Here is a 16,232-nt window from a genome sequence, read left to right on the forward strand (position 1 = left end):
AGTGTAGCGCAACTTGAAATTAATGTGCACCAATTTCTTGGCATAAAGGTCTATGGTATTGTAAATAATTCCGTAGTTAACTTCAATTGGTTAATTTTATATTAATACTAACTGATTTATTTATGTTTCAATTAATAAGTACATACAGACTGTGTATGATACTATTTAATTATTAGTTGATTTGGGGTAATGTGATACAACTAGTTCTGATAGATAACTTGATACAACTACTTTGGTGGGTAATTTGATACAAGTAATTTGCAATCTCAATTTCCCATTTGGGGCAATCTAAGATTTGCGATTCACTCTTGTGCAGAACAACCCTCTGTTACAAAAAGATTAAATGGGCGTTACGCGGGCTTTGGTCCGTGGCTAGCTTTATACTGCAGAGCGGACGGAAAAGCACCCGTGTATGCTAAATCTCACAGTTCATTCCAGCTAAAATAAGTCTATTTCCGCATTATATACATAAACACAATAGTTTGTTCATCATTGGAACAAATGCATGCATACATTACATACTACCATTTCTACCTGTTTAGCAAACTACAAAGCTGGACAACTCAGTCTGCATAAGATGAGTTTGCACTCTGCATGCCATCACTGCCAGTGTTCTGTGTTGCAAAACATTGATTTGCATGCTTCGGTTTGCTTCTACTGCAAAACCAATGTAAATTGCGTTCAATCTGCATCTTAAATGCAAACTGAACACAAAATGCAAACTACACATTACAACTCCAATTGCATTCATATTCCTACATATTAGGAATCTGAACATTACTTATAATTAACCAACGCTTTTGCTTATTTCTGCATATGCAAAATTTCAAGGGACTCGGACGAGGTGCAAAATCAGTGGTAGTTTTGGTCCTTTTTATTTGCCAAATTATGTAACGAACGCTTTGCACATTTATTTTCATTTTAAGCCACATTTCTGCATGTGCAAAATTTCGGGGGACTCCTACTTGCTGAGGATGAGTTGCGAAACGAGTGGGAGTTTTAATCCTTATGCACGACTTAAAATTGTCACACATTATTTTAATAATGCTTATTTTCCATCGATTTTACTTTCTTCCTGACATTTCTTGCAAGTGAGTACTTGCATGCCAAAAAATGGCAAAATGCAAAATTAGAACGAAATATTGTCACTTTAGCACTCAAATTCGACATTATTCTGCATCTAGAATCGAAACTTCCGAGACACTGACGGACAGACAATTCTACAGTTTGATAAGGCCAAGTTAGTCACACTCGAGGTTGGGACGACGTAAAGAACGTCGGTGGGTCTTACACAACAGCGAACAGGAAGAGGCGACATGCCACCGGTGGCTTTCACCTTTCACAGAGCTACCTACGTAGGAAACAAAGAGTGCGAATTAATAAATCATGCTCCTTCGATTACTTACTTAAGTACTTTTATCAATATGAACAAACACAAAACCCAATCGAACCAGATTTTCTATACGCATTTCCCACACGAGAAAGTTTCCAGGTTTGATTTTCCAAACTTTTACGGCATTTTAAAAAAAGACACAATTCTTTAAAACAGTTTCTTCGGAAATTGAATATGTCACTCAGAAACTTTAAGGTTTCAATTCATTTCTAATATATTCAAATTTGCTTCCCAACTTTCTCCACCGCGTTTGACCTCGGAAATAGACACAATTCTTTAAAAGGATGATCAAAATTTTCAGAAATCATGTTACTCAGAAACTTTCCTTTCCCCTTAAAATTTTCTGCCCAACTATCTCCGCTGCAATTAGCTTAAAAAAGACACAAAATCCTTTAAAAGGGTGGCTAGAATTTTCATAAATAATTTATCACTCCACGTGCAATTTCCCCAGTCTATTTTTTCTTCCCTTCGATTACAAAACTTCATGTCGAAGATAATGCAGCCTCGATAAGAGCAGACTGGGCGGTTTTCTATAAATTATGGATGGATGGACATTTGCATACATATAAAAGTAAATTCCCCATAATCATGTCAACCTGGATTATTGCTTGACAGTAATTAATTGGTTTGAGTGGACTTTGCAAAATGCCCATGCTACACCTGGCCCACTCCACTTTTCGAGTACGTACGTGGGCTGGTGAAAGTAACCACTTTCACCACTCACCGCCTGCCCCGTTGAATTTAGTTCGCTCCAGGTGCATGTGGTTTTTTGGCTTTTGGTTTGCTCTTTCCTCACCTTATGAATTTTATTTACGAGGCAAATTTCTTCATTACCAGGAGACAACTTTTGGTTTGGCCTACACATAACTCAACTTACGAAATTTTGTATGTAAAATTCACTCAATGAGACAATTGTTTTATGTAAAGTGCACTTTTACCTGGGCTGGATGGACAATTCGTGGGTAAAAGCGACCCACCACTTTCACCCGTTGAATTTACAGGTGTATGTGGTTTGCTCTTTGGAATTTTAAGGGTCAAAAAATTCCTCATTACGGAGAGACAATTGCTCCATGTTTGTCCTAAACATAGCTCTAGTTACGAATTTTGCGGCGTAAAATACACCACTTTTTCATTACGAGGAGTCAATTGTTTTATGTAAAGTGCACTTTTACCTGAGCGGGACCATTAGTATTTAGCGGAGTAAATGGGAGATGGATTTTGGGGAAAATTTCAAAGTTGAGCCAAACCAGACCACACCCTGGAAAGCTGCTAATCAAATTATTTACACGGTTTAGCCAGCCAACCATTACGAATAACCAACCGCACAGACAACCTTTTCGGCTGGACGCGTGTTATTAAGTGTCAGAGTGAAAAATAGTGGTCAAGATGCATAATAAAGCTTAAAAGGTATATTTTTGAGGCGTAGTAGAATTTCTAGTAGTACGAATTGTGAAGGAATTTGCACCTTGAAAAAATATGGTTGAAAACTTGTAGGAAAGTTCCAATGTTTTACTTTTTTATAGAAATGTTAAAAATTTTGAAGTGTCGCACTTTGTAGTATCGCTAAACAATCTAGTATTAGTCAGGTATGTCTCACGTGCAAATTTATATTGCTAATTTATTGTCAGTTATTCCCTTAAAGCATATGCAATATTATTTTTTACAATTCCTTCAATAATTTAACTGAAAATTAATCGTAAATACGAGCAATTCTTTAAAACAAAAATACTTCTCTAATTGGTCAAAAAATATCATGAAGCAATCCAATTCACAAAAAAAAACTTCTCCATTTTCCATATAATCACCATCACACATTTGCTCCCACTCCAATTACACACACATGTCAACGGTACCGTATTTGCTCCGATGACCCGTCGACTCGTCCGCTGGTAATTGTCAACTTTGTTCGCATCAAATTGACGTGACGTGCCATGGCAGTGGATAAATACGAATGTACGTGTCTCGTCCAGCTCGAGGAGACCGAGGGGAATCGGGTATATCGGTAATTATACCATTTCTGACATGACATGACATGACACTACACGATATGCGACACACTGACCAATTTCCATGTATTCTACTCTACAAAAAAATATGCATGCATGCAACCCGCTCGCTTTCACCATGCATTTTCTACACATGATTATCATTAGTTTTTCTGAGCGAGGCTAAAATATAAAATGTGCAATAACCTGGCTAGATTGCTTGTTTTTGCTTAATAAATAAATTTAGTTTCTTTTTACAATGGTGAAATTCAGAAATGTGGGGAAAATGAGAATTGTTTGAGTAACACGTCGTTAGTCAATTATTGGATAAAAATTTAAAAGAGCAAGTAATTAGATCGTATTTTTCCATTTTGCCAACATCAAGTTCTAAAAGTAACTAATAATCTATTGGTTGTTGATTTTGTAAAAAAAACTGTATACGTTGTACGTACGAGTCACTTTTTTGCGTCTCTTTAACAAAAAAAACTCTAGCAGTCATTTTTCAACTCGCATCCATAAATCTGATATGCCCAATTTTTCTAACTAAATATCTATCCAAAATTTGATACTACCTTTCAACTCGATGAGATAAATCAGCTTGAAGCGAATAATCACAAGTACAAAGAGATGAACAGTGCTCCCAGAATTATAAACTTCCCCTTTAAAAATCATCACTCAACAGAAAACAAACTTTCTCACGCTACCGTTCTTTTTTTCACTGTAAATTAAATCAAGTCAAAAAGAATGCTCTGACACGAAAACAAAACAACTTTACACAAACATGATGTCCTACACAGAGAAATCTCAAGGAGGGTCCTGCATGCAGAATGCCATCAAGTTTTTATGCGGTCAAGACATCCCACGTGTCATCTGTCTCATCAATACCACGTGGCATGGTTCATACCACGTGTCAAGGGTCAAACTTCCCCCCTCAAAAAATCTACCCCCATCTTTTCTGTACGGTCCGATCCATCACTTTGTCTCCACGTGAAGCAACTTTCTCTTTTTTTCCCTTGGACACAAAGAGAAAGCGTCATCCGTCGTTTTCGTCCGCCCGCCCGGGGATGATGTTTCCATCATTTATTTATTTATTTCTCCTCTCCATTTTTTTATTGTCGCCGTGTATGTTTTGTCTTCTTCTCCTTTGATAAATCTGGACAAACATGTTGTCAGCGGGTGAAAAAACAACTTGTTGATCACGATTGTGCAACCACTTGTCATGATGTTTTTCCTCTTTTTTTAAAATCCAGGCTTGATGGAGATACAAGTGAAAGTGAGACGTACGACGTGACGTAGCATAAAATGAGGCAGATGAGTGAGTGAAATCAACCGATTGCTAATTATTAATGGGAATGAAAGAGATACTTTTTTTCTCTCTTTGATTTTTGATATCGCCTTGTTTTCCGTTAATAATTGTTGTAGCGACGTAGAAGGAATGGAAAGTGGGATGGGTGAGATTTTGTGAGGAGGTGGATGAGCTGAGGGTATAAAATTGAGGAGGATGAGTGCGATCGGGGCCAGAGTGAAAGTAGGCGCAGAATTCGTGTCATCATCGTTGTAAAATATGTTCCCGTAATTTGGGGGATTTTGCGACTTGTAAACTTGAGGTGTGCGTAGGCTTTTGTATTCTGGGGTGGGAAGAGATTAGGGAGAAAGTTAAAGGAGAAAGATAAGTAAGGAGTGAAAGCACTACTGCTGGTAATTATTTACAATTTTTGGAGGAAATTTGGGAAATTGTGTATTTTGAATTATTACAAATATGTTCCCGTAATTTTAGGGTGTTTTCTTCTCCGATTTCGAGTAAACTTGTAGTAGTGTGCGTAGTATTTAGATAAATTCTGGGGTGAGAAGAGATTAGGTTAAAAAATTAAAGCAGAGAGTAAGCATTGCTCAAATTTGTTTATGAGAGTTAAAAAAACTTCATAGAAATTTTAAAGTTTCGAGAATTAAAAAGATAGAAAATTGATTCCGTGAGTTTTTCACTCTAATTTCAGTAATTGAAGTAGTTAAGTTATTAGTAAAATGCAATGCAAGGACATTATAAGAGCAAAACCTAATTTTATGATTTTAGCATTTAGAACAATGCACAATTTTTTCGTTAAGGTGTCAAAATTTGCCAAAAGTTTAAAAATTTAGCTTTTCTTATCCATAGCTAAAATTTTTCTAGTTTTAGGAGTAAAAATTGTAGTCGTAGTTTTTTTGAATTTTTTCAGTCTCAAAATTTGAGTCACTTATAGAACTATTTATCAAAGAATTCAACGTATCAGGTAATTGAACCCACTTCATCTCATTGTACGAGTTGTCACTTGAAAATAACACAAAATTTTATAAAGGTGTCAAAATTTGGTCAAATTTCTGATTCTGAATTAAAATTTGAATCCTAATTTTTATTAAGGTTTCAAAATTTGCGTTATTTCAATATAAATCAAAAGCCTTTTCATGATTTTGACATACTATATACCACAATCTTTTGTTAAGGTGTCCAAATTTGGGGAAAAGTGTGAAAAATAGGATATTCTTGAAATTTCCGATTTTGAACTAATCTTTGAACCCTAGTGTTCTTCAAATTTCAAAATTTGTCTCATTTAAATAACCTGCTGTATCAAAAACTACATCCCCTTTAACCTGATTTTGACATACTCCGTTCACACTTTTTTTGTCACGGTGTCAAAAAGTTGCAAAAAAACGATTCGTTTTCACTTGTCATTATTTCAACCAAGTTGAAAACCTGTCAGTTGCAGGAAGTCGAAATTCTAGTGGAAACATTCCCCTGACTTTTTTTGGCACCGTTTGAGCCATTTATTTGTAAATAGGATCAAAAAGTTGAGGTTGAGGGGGAGAGAGAAAGTCGGAAAATTAGAGAAATTTGTCTACGGGGAGAGCGTCGTAGAGAGAAAACTTGGATTGCATTTGTGAAGGGAACGAGCTTTCCGTAATTTGTGCGGTTCACTCACCTGGTTTAACGACCACATTGAAATTTATTGCTTTTTCCAACCACACAGCCCACTTTTCTTAAAGAGAAAGTTTTCCGGATTTCTGAAATCCAATTGTTTCCCGCTACTTGGTTCTTGGCTTGTGGTCAGAAAATTAGGGGAAAAAAGAAAACCAGATAATTGAAGAAAGTAGAGATAAGGATGAGAGATGAAAATAAAAGAGATAGGTTTTGCGTTGGATTGTAAACTTGGATAAATCGGTTTTTACCAACTACCGACAACTACATTCGGATCTAGATTTAGATACCACAAATATTTTTGTAGAAATTTTCCACTTGGCGTTTTAATCACACAATTTATATTTTTCATAATTATTTGTACATGGCACAATTCAGATATTTTGCTCCTTCAAAACTTCGCGTTTTTAACTTGTGTTTATAAAATTAATAAAAAACAACAGAAAACTAAATAGCTAGAGAAAGTAGAGATATGCGAATGAAATAAAAATAAAAATAGACAATTTTTTTCGGGTTGAAATCGGGTTTGTAAAAATCCGCTATAAATAAATTAAACCTGTAATAAAATTGGACATAAGTTTTTATAAAAATATTCTATTTGGCGTTTTAATCTCAAATCTTATAAATTTTCTTACAAAATAATTTGTTCACTTTCCCTCCACGAGAAATTAACACTTTTTCAAAATTGTACCCAGTGGACGCTCGTATCTAACATTAAAGTATATTAAATTTTACGCACAAATTTTGTATTTGGCATTTTACCTCCATATTTTACAAATTTTTCCCCTTATTAAAGATTTCTTCGGAAACTTACTCAATTTCAGATTTCCCATCATGGACCCCCACCACCCCGACGATGATGACGACCCACCCCGCCCCTCGTCCGGCTCATCGCAACATCAACCCCCCGAAGGTGGTGCCCCTGTCCGAAAAAAGTCGCCGCGCCGACCCCGCACGCGCTCCCCCGTGCCCGCCTGGTCATCCGCCAATCGGCGCAAGAAAACGTTGAGCGGCGGCGACGGGTCAGAGTCGAGTCGCGAACCGTCCCCACTTCCGGTCCCGTCGTCATCGTCGTCTTTTCTGGGGAGGAGGAGCGCAAGTCCGCCGCGCCGCGAGAGCGGGGGCGCGAGCGCGTCTGGTCCAAGCGGTCCGAGCGGCGGTGGAATCGGAGGAGACGTTGGTATCATGAGCCAGCCAAATTCGCCCAGTTTGGGAGGACGCTTGTTGGGCCGCATGGCGAGTAAATTTGTCTCCAAGTCGGACGCGCATCTTTTTCAGTCCATCAAGGTTGGTTTTTTGGTATGCGAAATTTTTTGCACTATTTTTTACTCACTAATCCATCATTATTCCTAATATGTTAATTAGCCCGAATATCTCATTTGCTAATCATCTCCTACTTATCTTGCACCTTACCTTATTGTTAATTTGCACATTTACCATATTTTTTGCATGAATTGATGAATGATGCACATATGTATAAATAAAAATCTGATCTGAAATGTGCCACTTTTTTGCATCTTAAATTCTAAATTATTTCGCAAAGAAGTCCTTTTTATATCAAAATTATTTCGAACTGGTGAGAAATTGCAAAAAATTGACACAATTTTTTGCACGTTGTTCACAAATGACGAATTAATGAATGAAATTAATTTTATTTAATGTTGTATGACACCCAAAATTTGTATTGCATCCTAAATTTTGAAATTATTTTAGAGAAGTCACTCATTTTAGACAAATTTATACTTATAAAAACAGGCTTCAAAAATTGTGTGCGAAAATCGACACAAAATTCTCATTGTTTTTATTTTTTAACTTGCATGATTATTTTTTGCACATTATTTCGCAACTTTACCATTTCTGCATTCATTTTTTTCCGTGCCGGGTTGACAGTTGGGTTTGATTGATAACTAACCCAGTCTGGGCATGATGTCAGTGAGCAGTAAATTTTAATGTGCAATATAAATGCCACGACCACCTGCACGTGCAAATGTACATACGTAAAAATACGCGCCTAGTAAGTTGGACGCATTTATGTGACCTCAATTTGCATATAATTTCATGTCCTGGAGTCAATAGCGTCATAAAATTGTGTGTCTTTGTGTCTGAATAATTTTTGTGCACATGTTCGTTCACCTCTCAATTTTATTTACGTAAAGTTTTACCTTTGTTTGTATATTTTGTTATCGTAAAATTTCTCGTTTTTTTGGTAGTTTTTGAAGTATTTTTTCATATAAGTTATTCCCCAAAAATCCATAATGAAACTTGTGTCTCAAAAAGAGATATATAATTTGCAGGGAAACTTGGTAAAAAATGAGACTGACGTGGTAATAAAATTGTCACCGAAGAAATTTCCCAGCCGGAAACGACTTGTTAATGATTTTAATGCATTCCGAAATTTTTGCAGATCTTGAAATTTTCTATTTAAATAAGTAATATTTTTTTTGAGTCAAGTATGATTTTCTTATCCTGGGAAAAATTATGTAACTATTCAACGTCATATTTAATTTTTAGAAATATTTCATATTGCAAAAGTAGTTTGAGATCTTTCATTATTTCAAAGACGGCTACTTAAAATAATCACATTTTATGTTGACAAAAATCCCACATTTTGACACGTTTTCTTAAATATTTCGTCAAAATTTTCCACATATTTGTAGAAGATTGCTACACAATTCCTGTTTGTTATTTATAAAATAAATAAAAAATAAATAAATGCAATACTTCAACGCCACTTTTTGTTCTAAAGAATATTTGTACCATAATTTTCATTTCAATAATTATTTAATAATAATTAATTATTATTTAAATAATTTAATAAGTATTTCAAAAACTTTTAATTTAAACCTACGCCGATAGAAATTTATTTATTTTCTATTTTCTTTTCATGATCAAACTTTTAGCAATAACTAAAATTTCGAAATATACTATTCTATTTTTTAATGATTTGGACGAAAGAAAATTTGCACACCAAAAAATCTTGATTTTTAAACTCCGAATAACTAAATGTAATTATTCAATGTCGTTTTGTGCTTGTACGAATTTGTCATTTTTAAAAGTTGAAGAACATTGATGATTAAAGACGTAGAATTGTAAAAAAGACAAAAAACTTCACACTTTACACGTTTTTTCATGAGTACGACCCAATCGGCATGGTCACAATCAAACCAATACGACTAATCGGTGACAATTTTATTACCCCGAAAATAAGTTATTTAACTTTAGCTTCGCCTCCACCAATTTTGTTACGCGCCAGACACATTTTGTTTTTGATTTTGCACACAGTCGCGGTTATCGCGGAAACGGTTTGCGGAACGAGGGGGGAAGACGGAGGAGGAGGGAGCGTCGTCGTCGTCGCCCATTCACACGCCGTCCTTCACGCGAACGCCCACCCCGACGCCGCCGCCGTCGCGCGCGGACGCTCACCGGCCGAGAACGTTCTCCTCCTGCTGTCGAACCGAGGTTTCATTTGACACGGATTTAGAGGGGGATTATGCCCCCGAGGGGGACGGAGGAGGAGGAGGAGGTGGACGCAGCTACTCCAAAAACTCTGCCACTCCACCCACAACCAGTATCGCCAATGCCAATTCGTCCGGGAGGAGTGGAGATGGGGGTAAGTGACCCCAATTTTGTGGAAGTTAAAGAATTTGGACACATTTTCAGGCAAAATTTATCTAATTAGAATAATAAGTAATTGGGGAATTTTACTTTACGAAATGACAAAATTCCTCATTCCTAATTTGACGGGATTGTGCGAAATTTTGAGAATGCATTTGACTTCAAGAAGATTAAGGAATCCGTGCAAATTTGTATGCAGAATTATAAACGAATGGAATATCTTAAGGTTCGAATTGTTCGCAAATTTTGTGAGGATTCAATTTTTTTCAGTAATTTATGACCTTATCTAGTTTAAAAATTAGTTTTTATTCTCAAAATTGACTTATTTTAAATTTATGTCTTGTACAATAATTTACCTAAAAAATTTAAAAATTGGTAGCTTTCTGATTTTGAAAATTCGTATTAGTTTGAATTTGCAAAGTCATTAATTTGGCTGGAAAACTCTCTGCTGCACCAGTGACTCTGAATTGACTCGACCCAAAGATACACACACACACGGGTGCCTAATTACTTTGGAAAGAAAGTGTTTTCTTTCTTCCTTGGTCTCTGTCTTGGCGACCTGGTGAAAGTGGTAATGGGAGCACCGTCGGATATTTACAGCCTCCCTCCCGTCATGCATATTGTATGCACTCCTCCTCAGCCCCTCATGCATATGGATGAGGAGATTAACTCGGAAACACACACAAGTGCTTTCAGCCCCACAAACTTTCCACCAAACAGTCCAAATAAAAGCCGTGAAATGAAAGGCCCCCAAAGTTGTTTTGCCGTAAATTTAAAGTAAGGAAGACTGTTTCTCTTTAAGCCCACGTTTCATTATTTCCTGAATTTTGGAAAGTTGTCAAAATTCGAAAATCCGTTTTAATTAAAGGCCAAACTTGGAACAATAAGATGTTCGGTTTTTTTTTAATTTTTTTAAAATTAAGCGTTTACTACACATTTAACACAAATATCCGCGAAAATTAACATATTGTGAAATTTGGACCTTTATTAAAATTGTCGAAAAATTTACGCATCATGCAGAAAATATTCATTGAAATTCCAAATTTCGTTAACTAACTGTACTTCGTTTAAAATTAGAGGCGATAAAAATTCATTATCTTTTATTTACTAGTTATATATGAAATATTTATGGAAATAGAAAATGGCGTCAAAAACTTACATCGATTTTTCCTAAGTTTCGAGAAATCTTACAGATTCAGCAATTTTATTTTGCCAGTTTCCATTTCCAAGTTAAGAAATCATTCTTGATTTTTTAAATTTATTCAAGTTAATGCAAATCGAAATAAATAGTTTTGGGTCAAAGTTTCCTAGTTTTCAACAAATTTGTATTTTCTAAAAAAAAATCGAAAAATCATATTCATTTTGTTAGAAAGTTGATCCATTAGTAAAAGAAATATCTCCCAATTAATTATAACTTACCTTTCATTCACAAGATTAAAAAATTAATACTTTGGTAAAGCTAAAAAAACTTCAAAAAAAGTAAGTTATTACGCGTGATGAAAAAATTACCTTTCGATAAGCAACTTATATAAAATAGTCATGAAAAATAAAAACGACGTTAAATAATTACACTTATTTTTTCCCCTGATAAGAAATTTTACTATTAAATTAGTTGGACACGATGGATTGTTTTTCAACAAATTGAAATTTGCTTAAATACGTATTTGCGAAATTTTAAATATTTTGACTTTTGTAAAATATTTAATCATACATTGCTGAAAAGAATAATTTCAAAAACGACACGCAACTATTTAAGCGTGCCAAATAGCTAATCTTTCACCCCGCTTTTTGTAACGACATAACTAAAAACGGCATAAATATTACACTGATTTTTCCTTGAGTAACAAATTTCAAAAATTTTGCGTCATCCAAAGTAGAAAATAGCCCACAAATACGTATCTAAGCATACGTACCTACCTATCACAGGAACTTAAAACTTATCAATGACACAATAAACCCTGAAAAATAAATGGGACATTATTTTGTTACCACGTCGCAATAAAAGCAGGACATGGTTTCATTTTAGAACAAAACATCGTCCCAGATTTCATCCCGTCCGAATAAAAATAGGTTTCATTCCATTAAAAAGATGGAGTGAAAGTTGGCTTATGTATGTTCGTATTACGAGTATTTTCCTGGCTGGCTGGGCAGGAAAGGTAGGAGGGAGGAAGGAAGGAAGGACGAGAAATTGGGATCGCAGAATTTATTTCGTCCCGGATTTGTCCTCAACAACTCGTTCTAATAAGTATCTAGGGATTTCTTTTCAACTTTCACCCAGTGTTTCGTCCCTTGCGGGTTTGCTGCATTGCTTGCACTGCAAAGAAATGCGAGGTACCCGAAACTGCAAGAAATATGTAGCATCCAATATAGCGCCCAATATAGCGGCGGGGCGTATATAGTATAGTTCCTTGCGCCTTGCATTTCTTGCAGGTGTTTCTTTTCTTGCGGATTTGCAACATTTTTTGCACTGCGATGCAAGCAATGCAAGAAATGCGAGATGCAAGAAATTGCAAAAAAAGTGCAAGAAATATGCGCCGTTCAGCCAAGCGCCGTATGAAGTACAGCAGCGGGCGTAGTTTCTAGCGCCGTGCATTCCTTTCAGGTCAAAATACCAGCAAAAAAAACATTTTCTTCCCGTCATTTCTTGCACATGACCACTTCTTGCACCCGAAACCCTACTTTCACCGATGGCCACTATACACTCTTCAGGGGAGCGGTAGACTCAGGGGGGTCAGGCCAAACCCGCTTTTTCATTCAAGAGGAAACAATGGATTTCATAACTTTGGTTGAGACTTGGCCAAGGTCCAGCCCTTCAAAATAGCAGCATTTTAGTCATTTTTCATTGGCTTGGTGTACATAAATACCCTAGGGATTTATTAAAACATTGGCCTTATGAGGATATAAATTAAAGTTCAGGGTAAATAAGTACCTCTGTAAATCTGCAGTTGTGCAATGTCAATATCATAAAAATAAAAATGCAGGGAATCAATGTGCATGAAAATAAATGCATAGCTTCTCGACCATTTTGGCATAAATTTCCTACCAACTTATCGTAATATTGGCCTTAGTTATCCGAGCATCAATTTAAATTCCGGGCATGCTTTAGTGGACATTTCCACTCGTGCATCTCTACTTGGCTCGCATCCACTTCATTTTTATGCTACTGGATAAAATACGCTTCAAGTCTGGTTTACGAACAGATGTAGTTGCACACTTTTTTTTAAATGGGATGGAAATCCGGACGGAAATTGTGGATGAAGAGAGAAAGAACGGGAAGGATTTAGCTTTCCCTGAGAGAAAAAGGGCTCAAAGGTAGGATTTCCATTTATCCACACTCTTAGAAATCTGGTAGAGAAGGGCAGGTGTAGTGATTTCTTGGTGTTGAAGTTGCTACCGTTTGGTGATAAAAGTACGTATAAAAAATTTGCCACCATATGGTAAAACTTTAATACAGAGCTATTATTAAACATACGGTATTAAATACAACTCTGGGAGAGTCATATGCAGCTTGGCATTACTTCAACACTGGATTTCTAAGAGTGCAGCCATCCAAACAGATGACAAGATTTAACATAAAGTATTCACTAATTTGGCCAGTCTTTTATTTTAGAGTGGAATTGAGGTGTATGCACCTACTTATCTACAAGAAAAATTTCGCGTTCGGTGGGGTTTACAAGAAGTTTTTGCACATTTAAAGGAAACAAGTCTCTTCACGTGGGACTCGATGATTAATCGCCAAAATCAGCACATTTTTAATCATTCCTCGCCCATTGGAATTTATTTTGAAATTCTGAACGAGTCAGCAAGTTGATTAATGGAAAGACTGAGTTTTTTTAGGCCAGTTTCGATAAGTTCCAATTTTTCTGAGGGCTTCTTAAACTTGAGATCTCCTCCTTCAAAAAGTGTCAAAATCTGGAAATTTCTCGCAAGATCTTCATTCTAAATATTTCATAAATTATATCTTTTTCATTTAACAACTTCCCTCAATGTCCCTCCTTAAGTTCACATTTATTTATATACCGACCTGTTCCAATCTTAGCTGTCAATATTATTTCTTAAGTACCTACGGTTTCCACATTGGCGTCAAATCTTGACAAAATTTCAGTTTAAGATTGCACCAAATTTTATCTTGTACTTTCTTTCACTTCATAACTATCTATCTTCCCCAACTTCCTACTTTCTCTTCACAAGTTTAGGACTTATGAATGGCCGTCATATAACTAAATGTGTTTAAAATACATTTATTTATATGACGACCATTTACCCGATCCAAGGTGAAAGTTTGAACTCGTATCTATCGCTTCGTGCAGGCCGGTGCCCGTAACTACACTTAAAAATCTGGTAGAGTTACATATATACTCGGCACTGGTATTGATTTGGTAGTAACTTCTTACCGAATTGGTAGTAGGTTCTTTCTGGGTGGTAAATTTTTCATTACTAAACGATAATGCCCGTTATTACCAGTGTCGGTAGTCATGTGCACGTACTCCAGTGAGTAAGGATTTAATACCAGTTTTATAAAGGTGTATTTACTTCCTTGAGTTAGACAACATTTTTACAAAGCTCTATGATTTGACTGCGATTTCTTCATCTGACCAACGTTGGAAAAACCATATCTGACTTATCAATATAACTTTATGTGTTATGAGTACCTAATATTTCCAGATCGGCGTCAAATCTTGACAAATTTCAGCCTCAACATTGCAAAAAATTTTATAATATACTTTTTTCACTTAACAACTTTCTATCTCCCCCAATTTCCTGCTTTCTCTCTTCAAGTTTACATTTATTTATATAACAACCACTTCCCCAATCCAAGGTGAAAGTTGGTTGGAATTCCTTTCTTTCTCTAGAGTATCTACGTGCCGTAGAAATTCTGCCCAAAAAAAAGAAACACTTGGTCCCTTCCTGCATAAAATTTGAGTAGATATCATCCTGCAGTCTACGACTTTCCCCCCAAAACACGTACCTAGATATCTCTACCCATCCATTCATTCCACGGGCCAAAATTGTGCACAAGTTCGCTCCGCAGAGAGAGCATATGCGCAAACTATGTAACTTTTCGCCTCGACCTTCTCTCGACTTACTTTGTTGGCTTGGCTTTCTTCTCGGCTCTTCCTGGCTGCACATTTAGTTGGCCAACTCCACTGGGTCAGTTCACTCCTCGTTTTTCGCCTTCCCAGCCAAGCCACCAAAACTGTGTCGGTTTTAAGAGTGGAAAAAGCCGTAAAAGAGGCGCAGAGAGGAAGGAAACAAGGTTTACAGACTTTCTTTTTGGCGAGAGAAAGTCCTCGTCATGTTCTTGCAAAAAAAGCCAGGACAACATCCGGACGAAAAAAGGAGGGATCAAGTCTTCTAAAAGAAAAGATTTTCACGCGACAACGCCACTAATAATTGACAACTTTCTCTCTTCTTATAGATGATGATCTTTAAAAAAGAAAGTGGAACAGTTTGACTTTTCCCCAAAAACGTGTCAAGAATTGGGAAACAGGGGAAAAAAGAAAACTTTGAGCCGTGAAAAACAGTGTGAAATCAGAAATACTTTTTTTATATATAGAAAGAGGAGAAAGTTTAAAAAACTTTGATAAGGACAAAAGAAAAAACTATACAGACAAGAAATTTTAGTTTTTATTTCGTGTGTGAGTTCCAAGTGCTGAAATACTTTTGGAGTTCGAGAGGAGGAGAAAGTGCAGTAAATATTTTTGGGACGAGGAGAATGAAAGTTGTTTAATCGAAGGAGAATCAGAGGGAAAAGGTCGAGTCTCAACTTTCTCCACTGCAAATACGAGACGGAGGAGATAGAAGGATGATGTACTTTCTCGAGTAAGTTGGGTGTTTACAGGGTTTCTCTAATGTCGTCTCGTGTCCTTTTTGTCGTGTCGTGTCGCTTAGTGTTGCTATTTTATGGCTAATTTTCGTGCGAATTGCATACACAGAAAGTTATCTGTTACGGTTAAAACGTTATCCAGGTTAAGGGGTGCTATGCAAAGTAAAAATAAAGAAATATTGAGTTTTTGAAACCCTAAAAACCTAAACAACAAAAGGCATTATATTCCAGATTTTCTCCACTTTTATGTGTCTACGTACTTATGTGTACCGCTCCTGCTGCTGTTCGTCGTTGTGTTATTGTTGTCATAATTTTGGCATCTTCTTCGTAATAAAAGTTTATCCGTCTTCTTCTTCTTGCGTAATGTCAGCCTCCTCGCGTTACGAATCCATCAAGGCTGCTTTTTATTCGGGCGGAAAGGAATATGTGACCTTGTAAAAATTACGAGCCTTTTCTTCTTAA

The 16,232-nt window shown here is 36.2% G+C and overlaps 1 protein-coding gene across 5 annotated transcripts in view; it reads left to right on the forward strand.

Annotated features, from left to right (window-relative positions):
- Positions 1-16,232, forward strand: part of LOC110862300 (multiple C2 and transmembrane domain-containing protein) — a 44,938-nt gene that overhangs the window by 11,049 nt on the left and 17,657 nt on the right. For 2 of the 5 annotated variants that reach the window (XM_035845431.1, XM_035845433.1), the window contains exons 2-3: positions 7,153-7,627; positions 9,611-9,938. In XM_035845431.1, the coding sequence (XP_035701324.1) occupies positions 7,163-7,627; positions 9,611-9,938 (793 nt within the window). In that variant the 5' untranslated portion in view covers positions 7,153-7,162. Of the gene's footprint in view, positions 1-7,152; positions 7,628-8,161; positions 8,632-9,610; positions 9,939-16,232 lie in introns of those variants that run through there. The other 3 variants (XM_035845434.1, XM_035845432.1, XM_035845435.1) reach the window with 3 other exon arrangements.

Source organism: Folsomia candida, unplaced genomic scaffold, assembly GCF_002217175.1.
Source record: "Folsomia candida strain VU population unplaced genomic scaffold, ASM221717v1 Fcan01_Sc054, whole genome shotgun sequence".
Classification (NCBI taxonomy): Eukaryota; Metazoa; Arthropoda; class Collembola; order Entomobryomorpha; family Isotomidae; genus Folsomia; species Folsomia candida.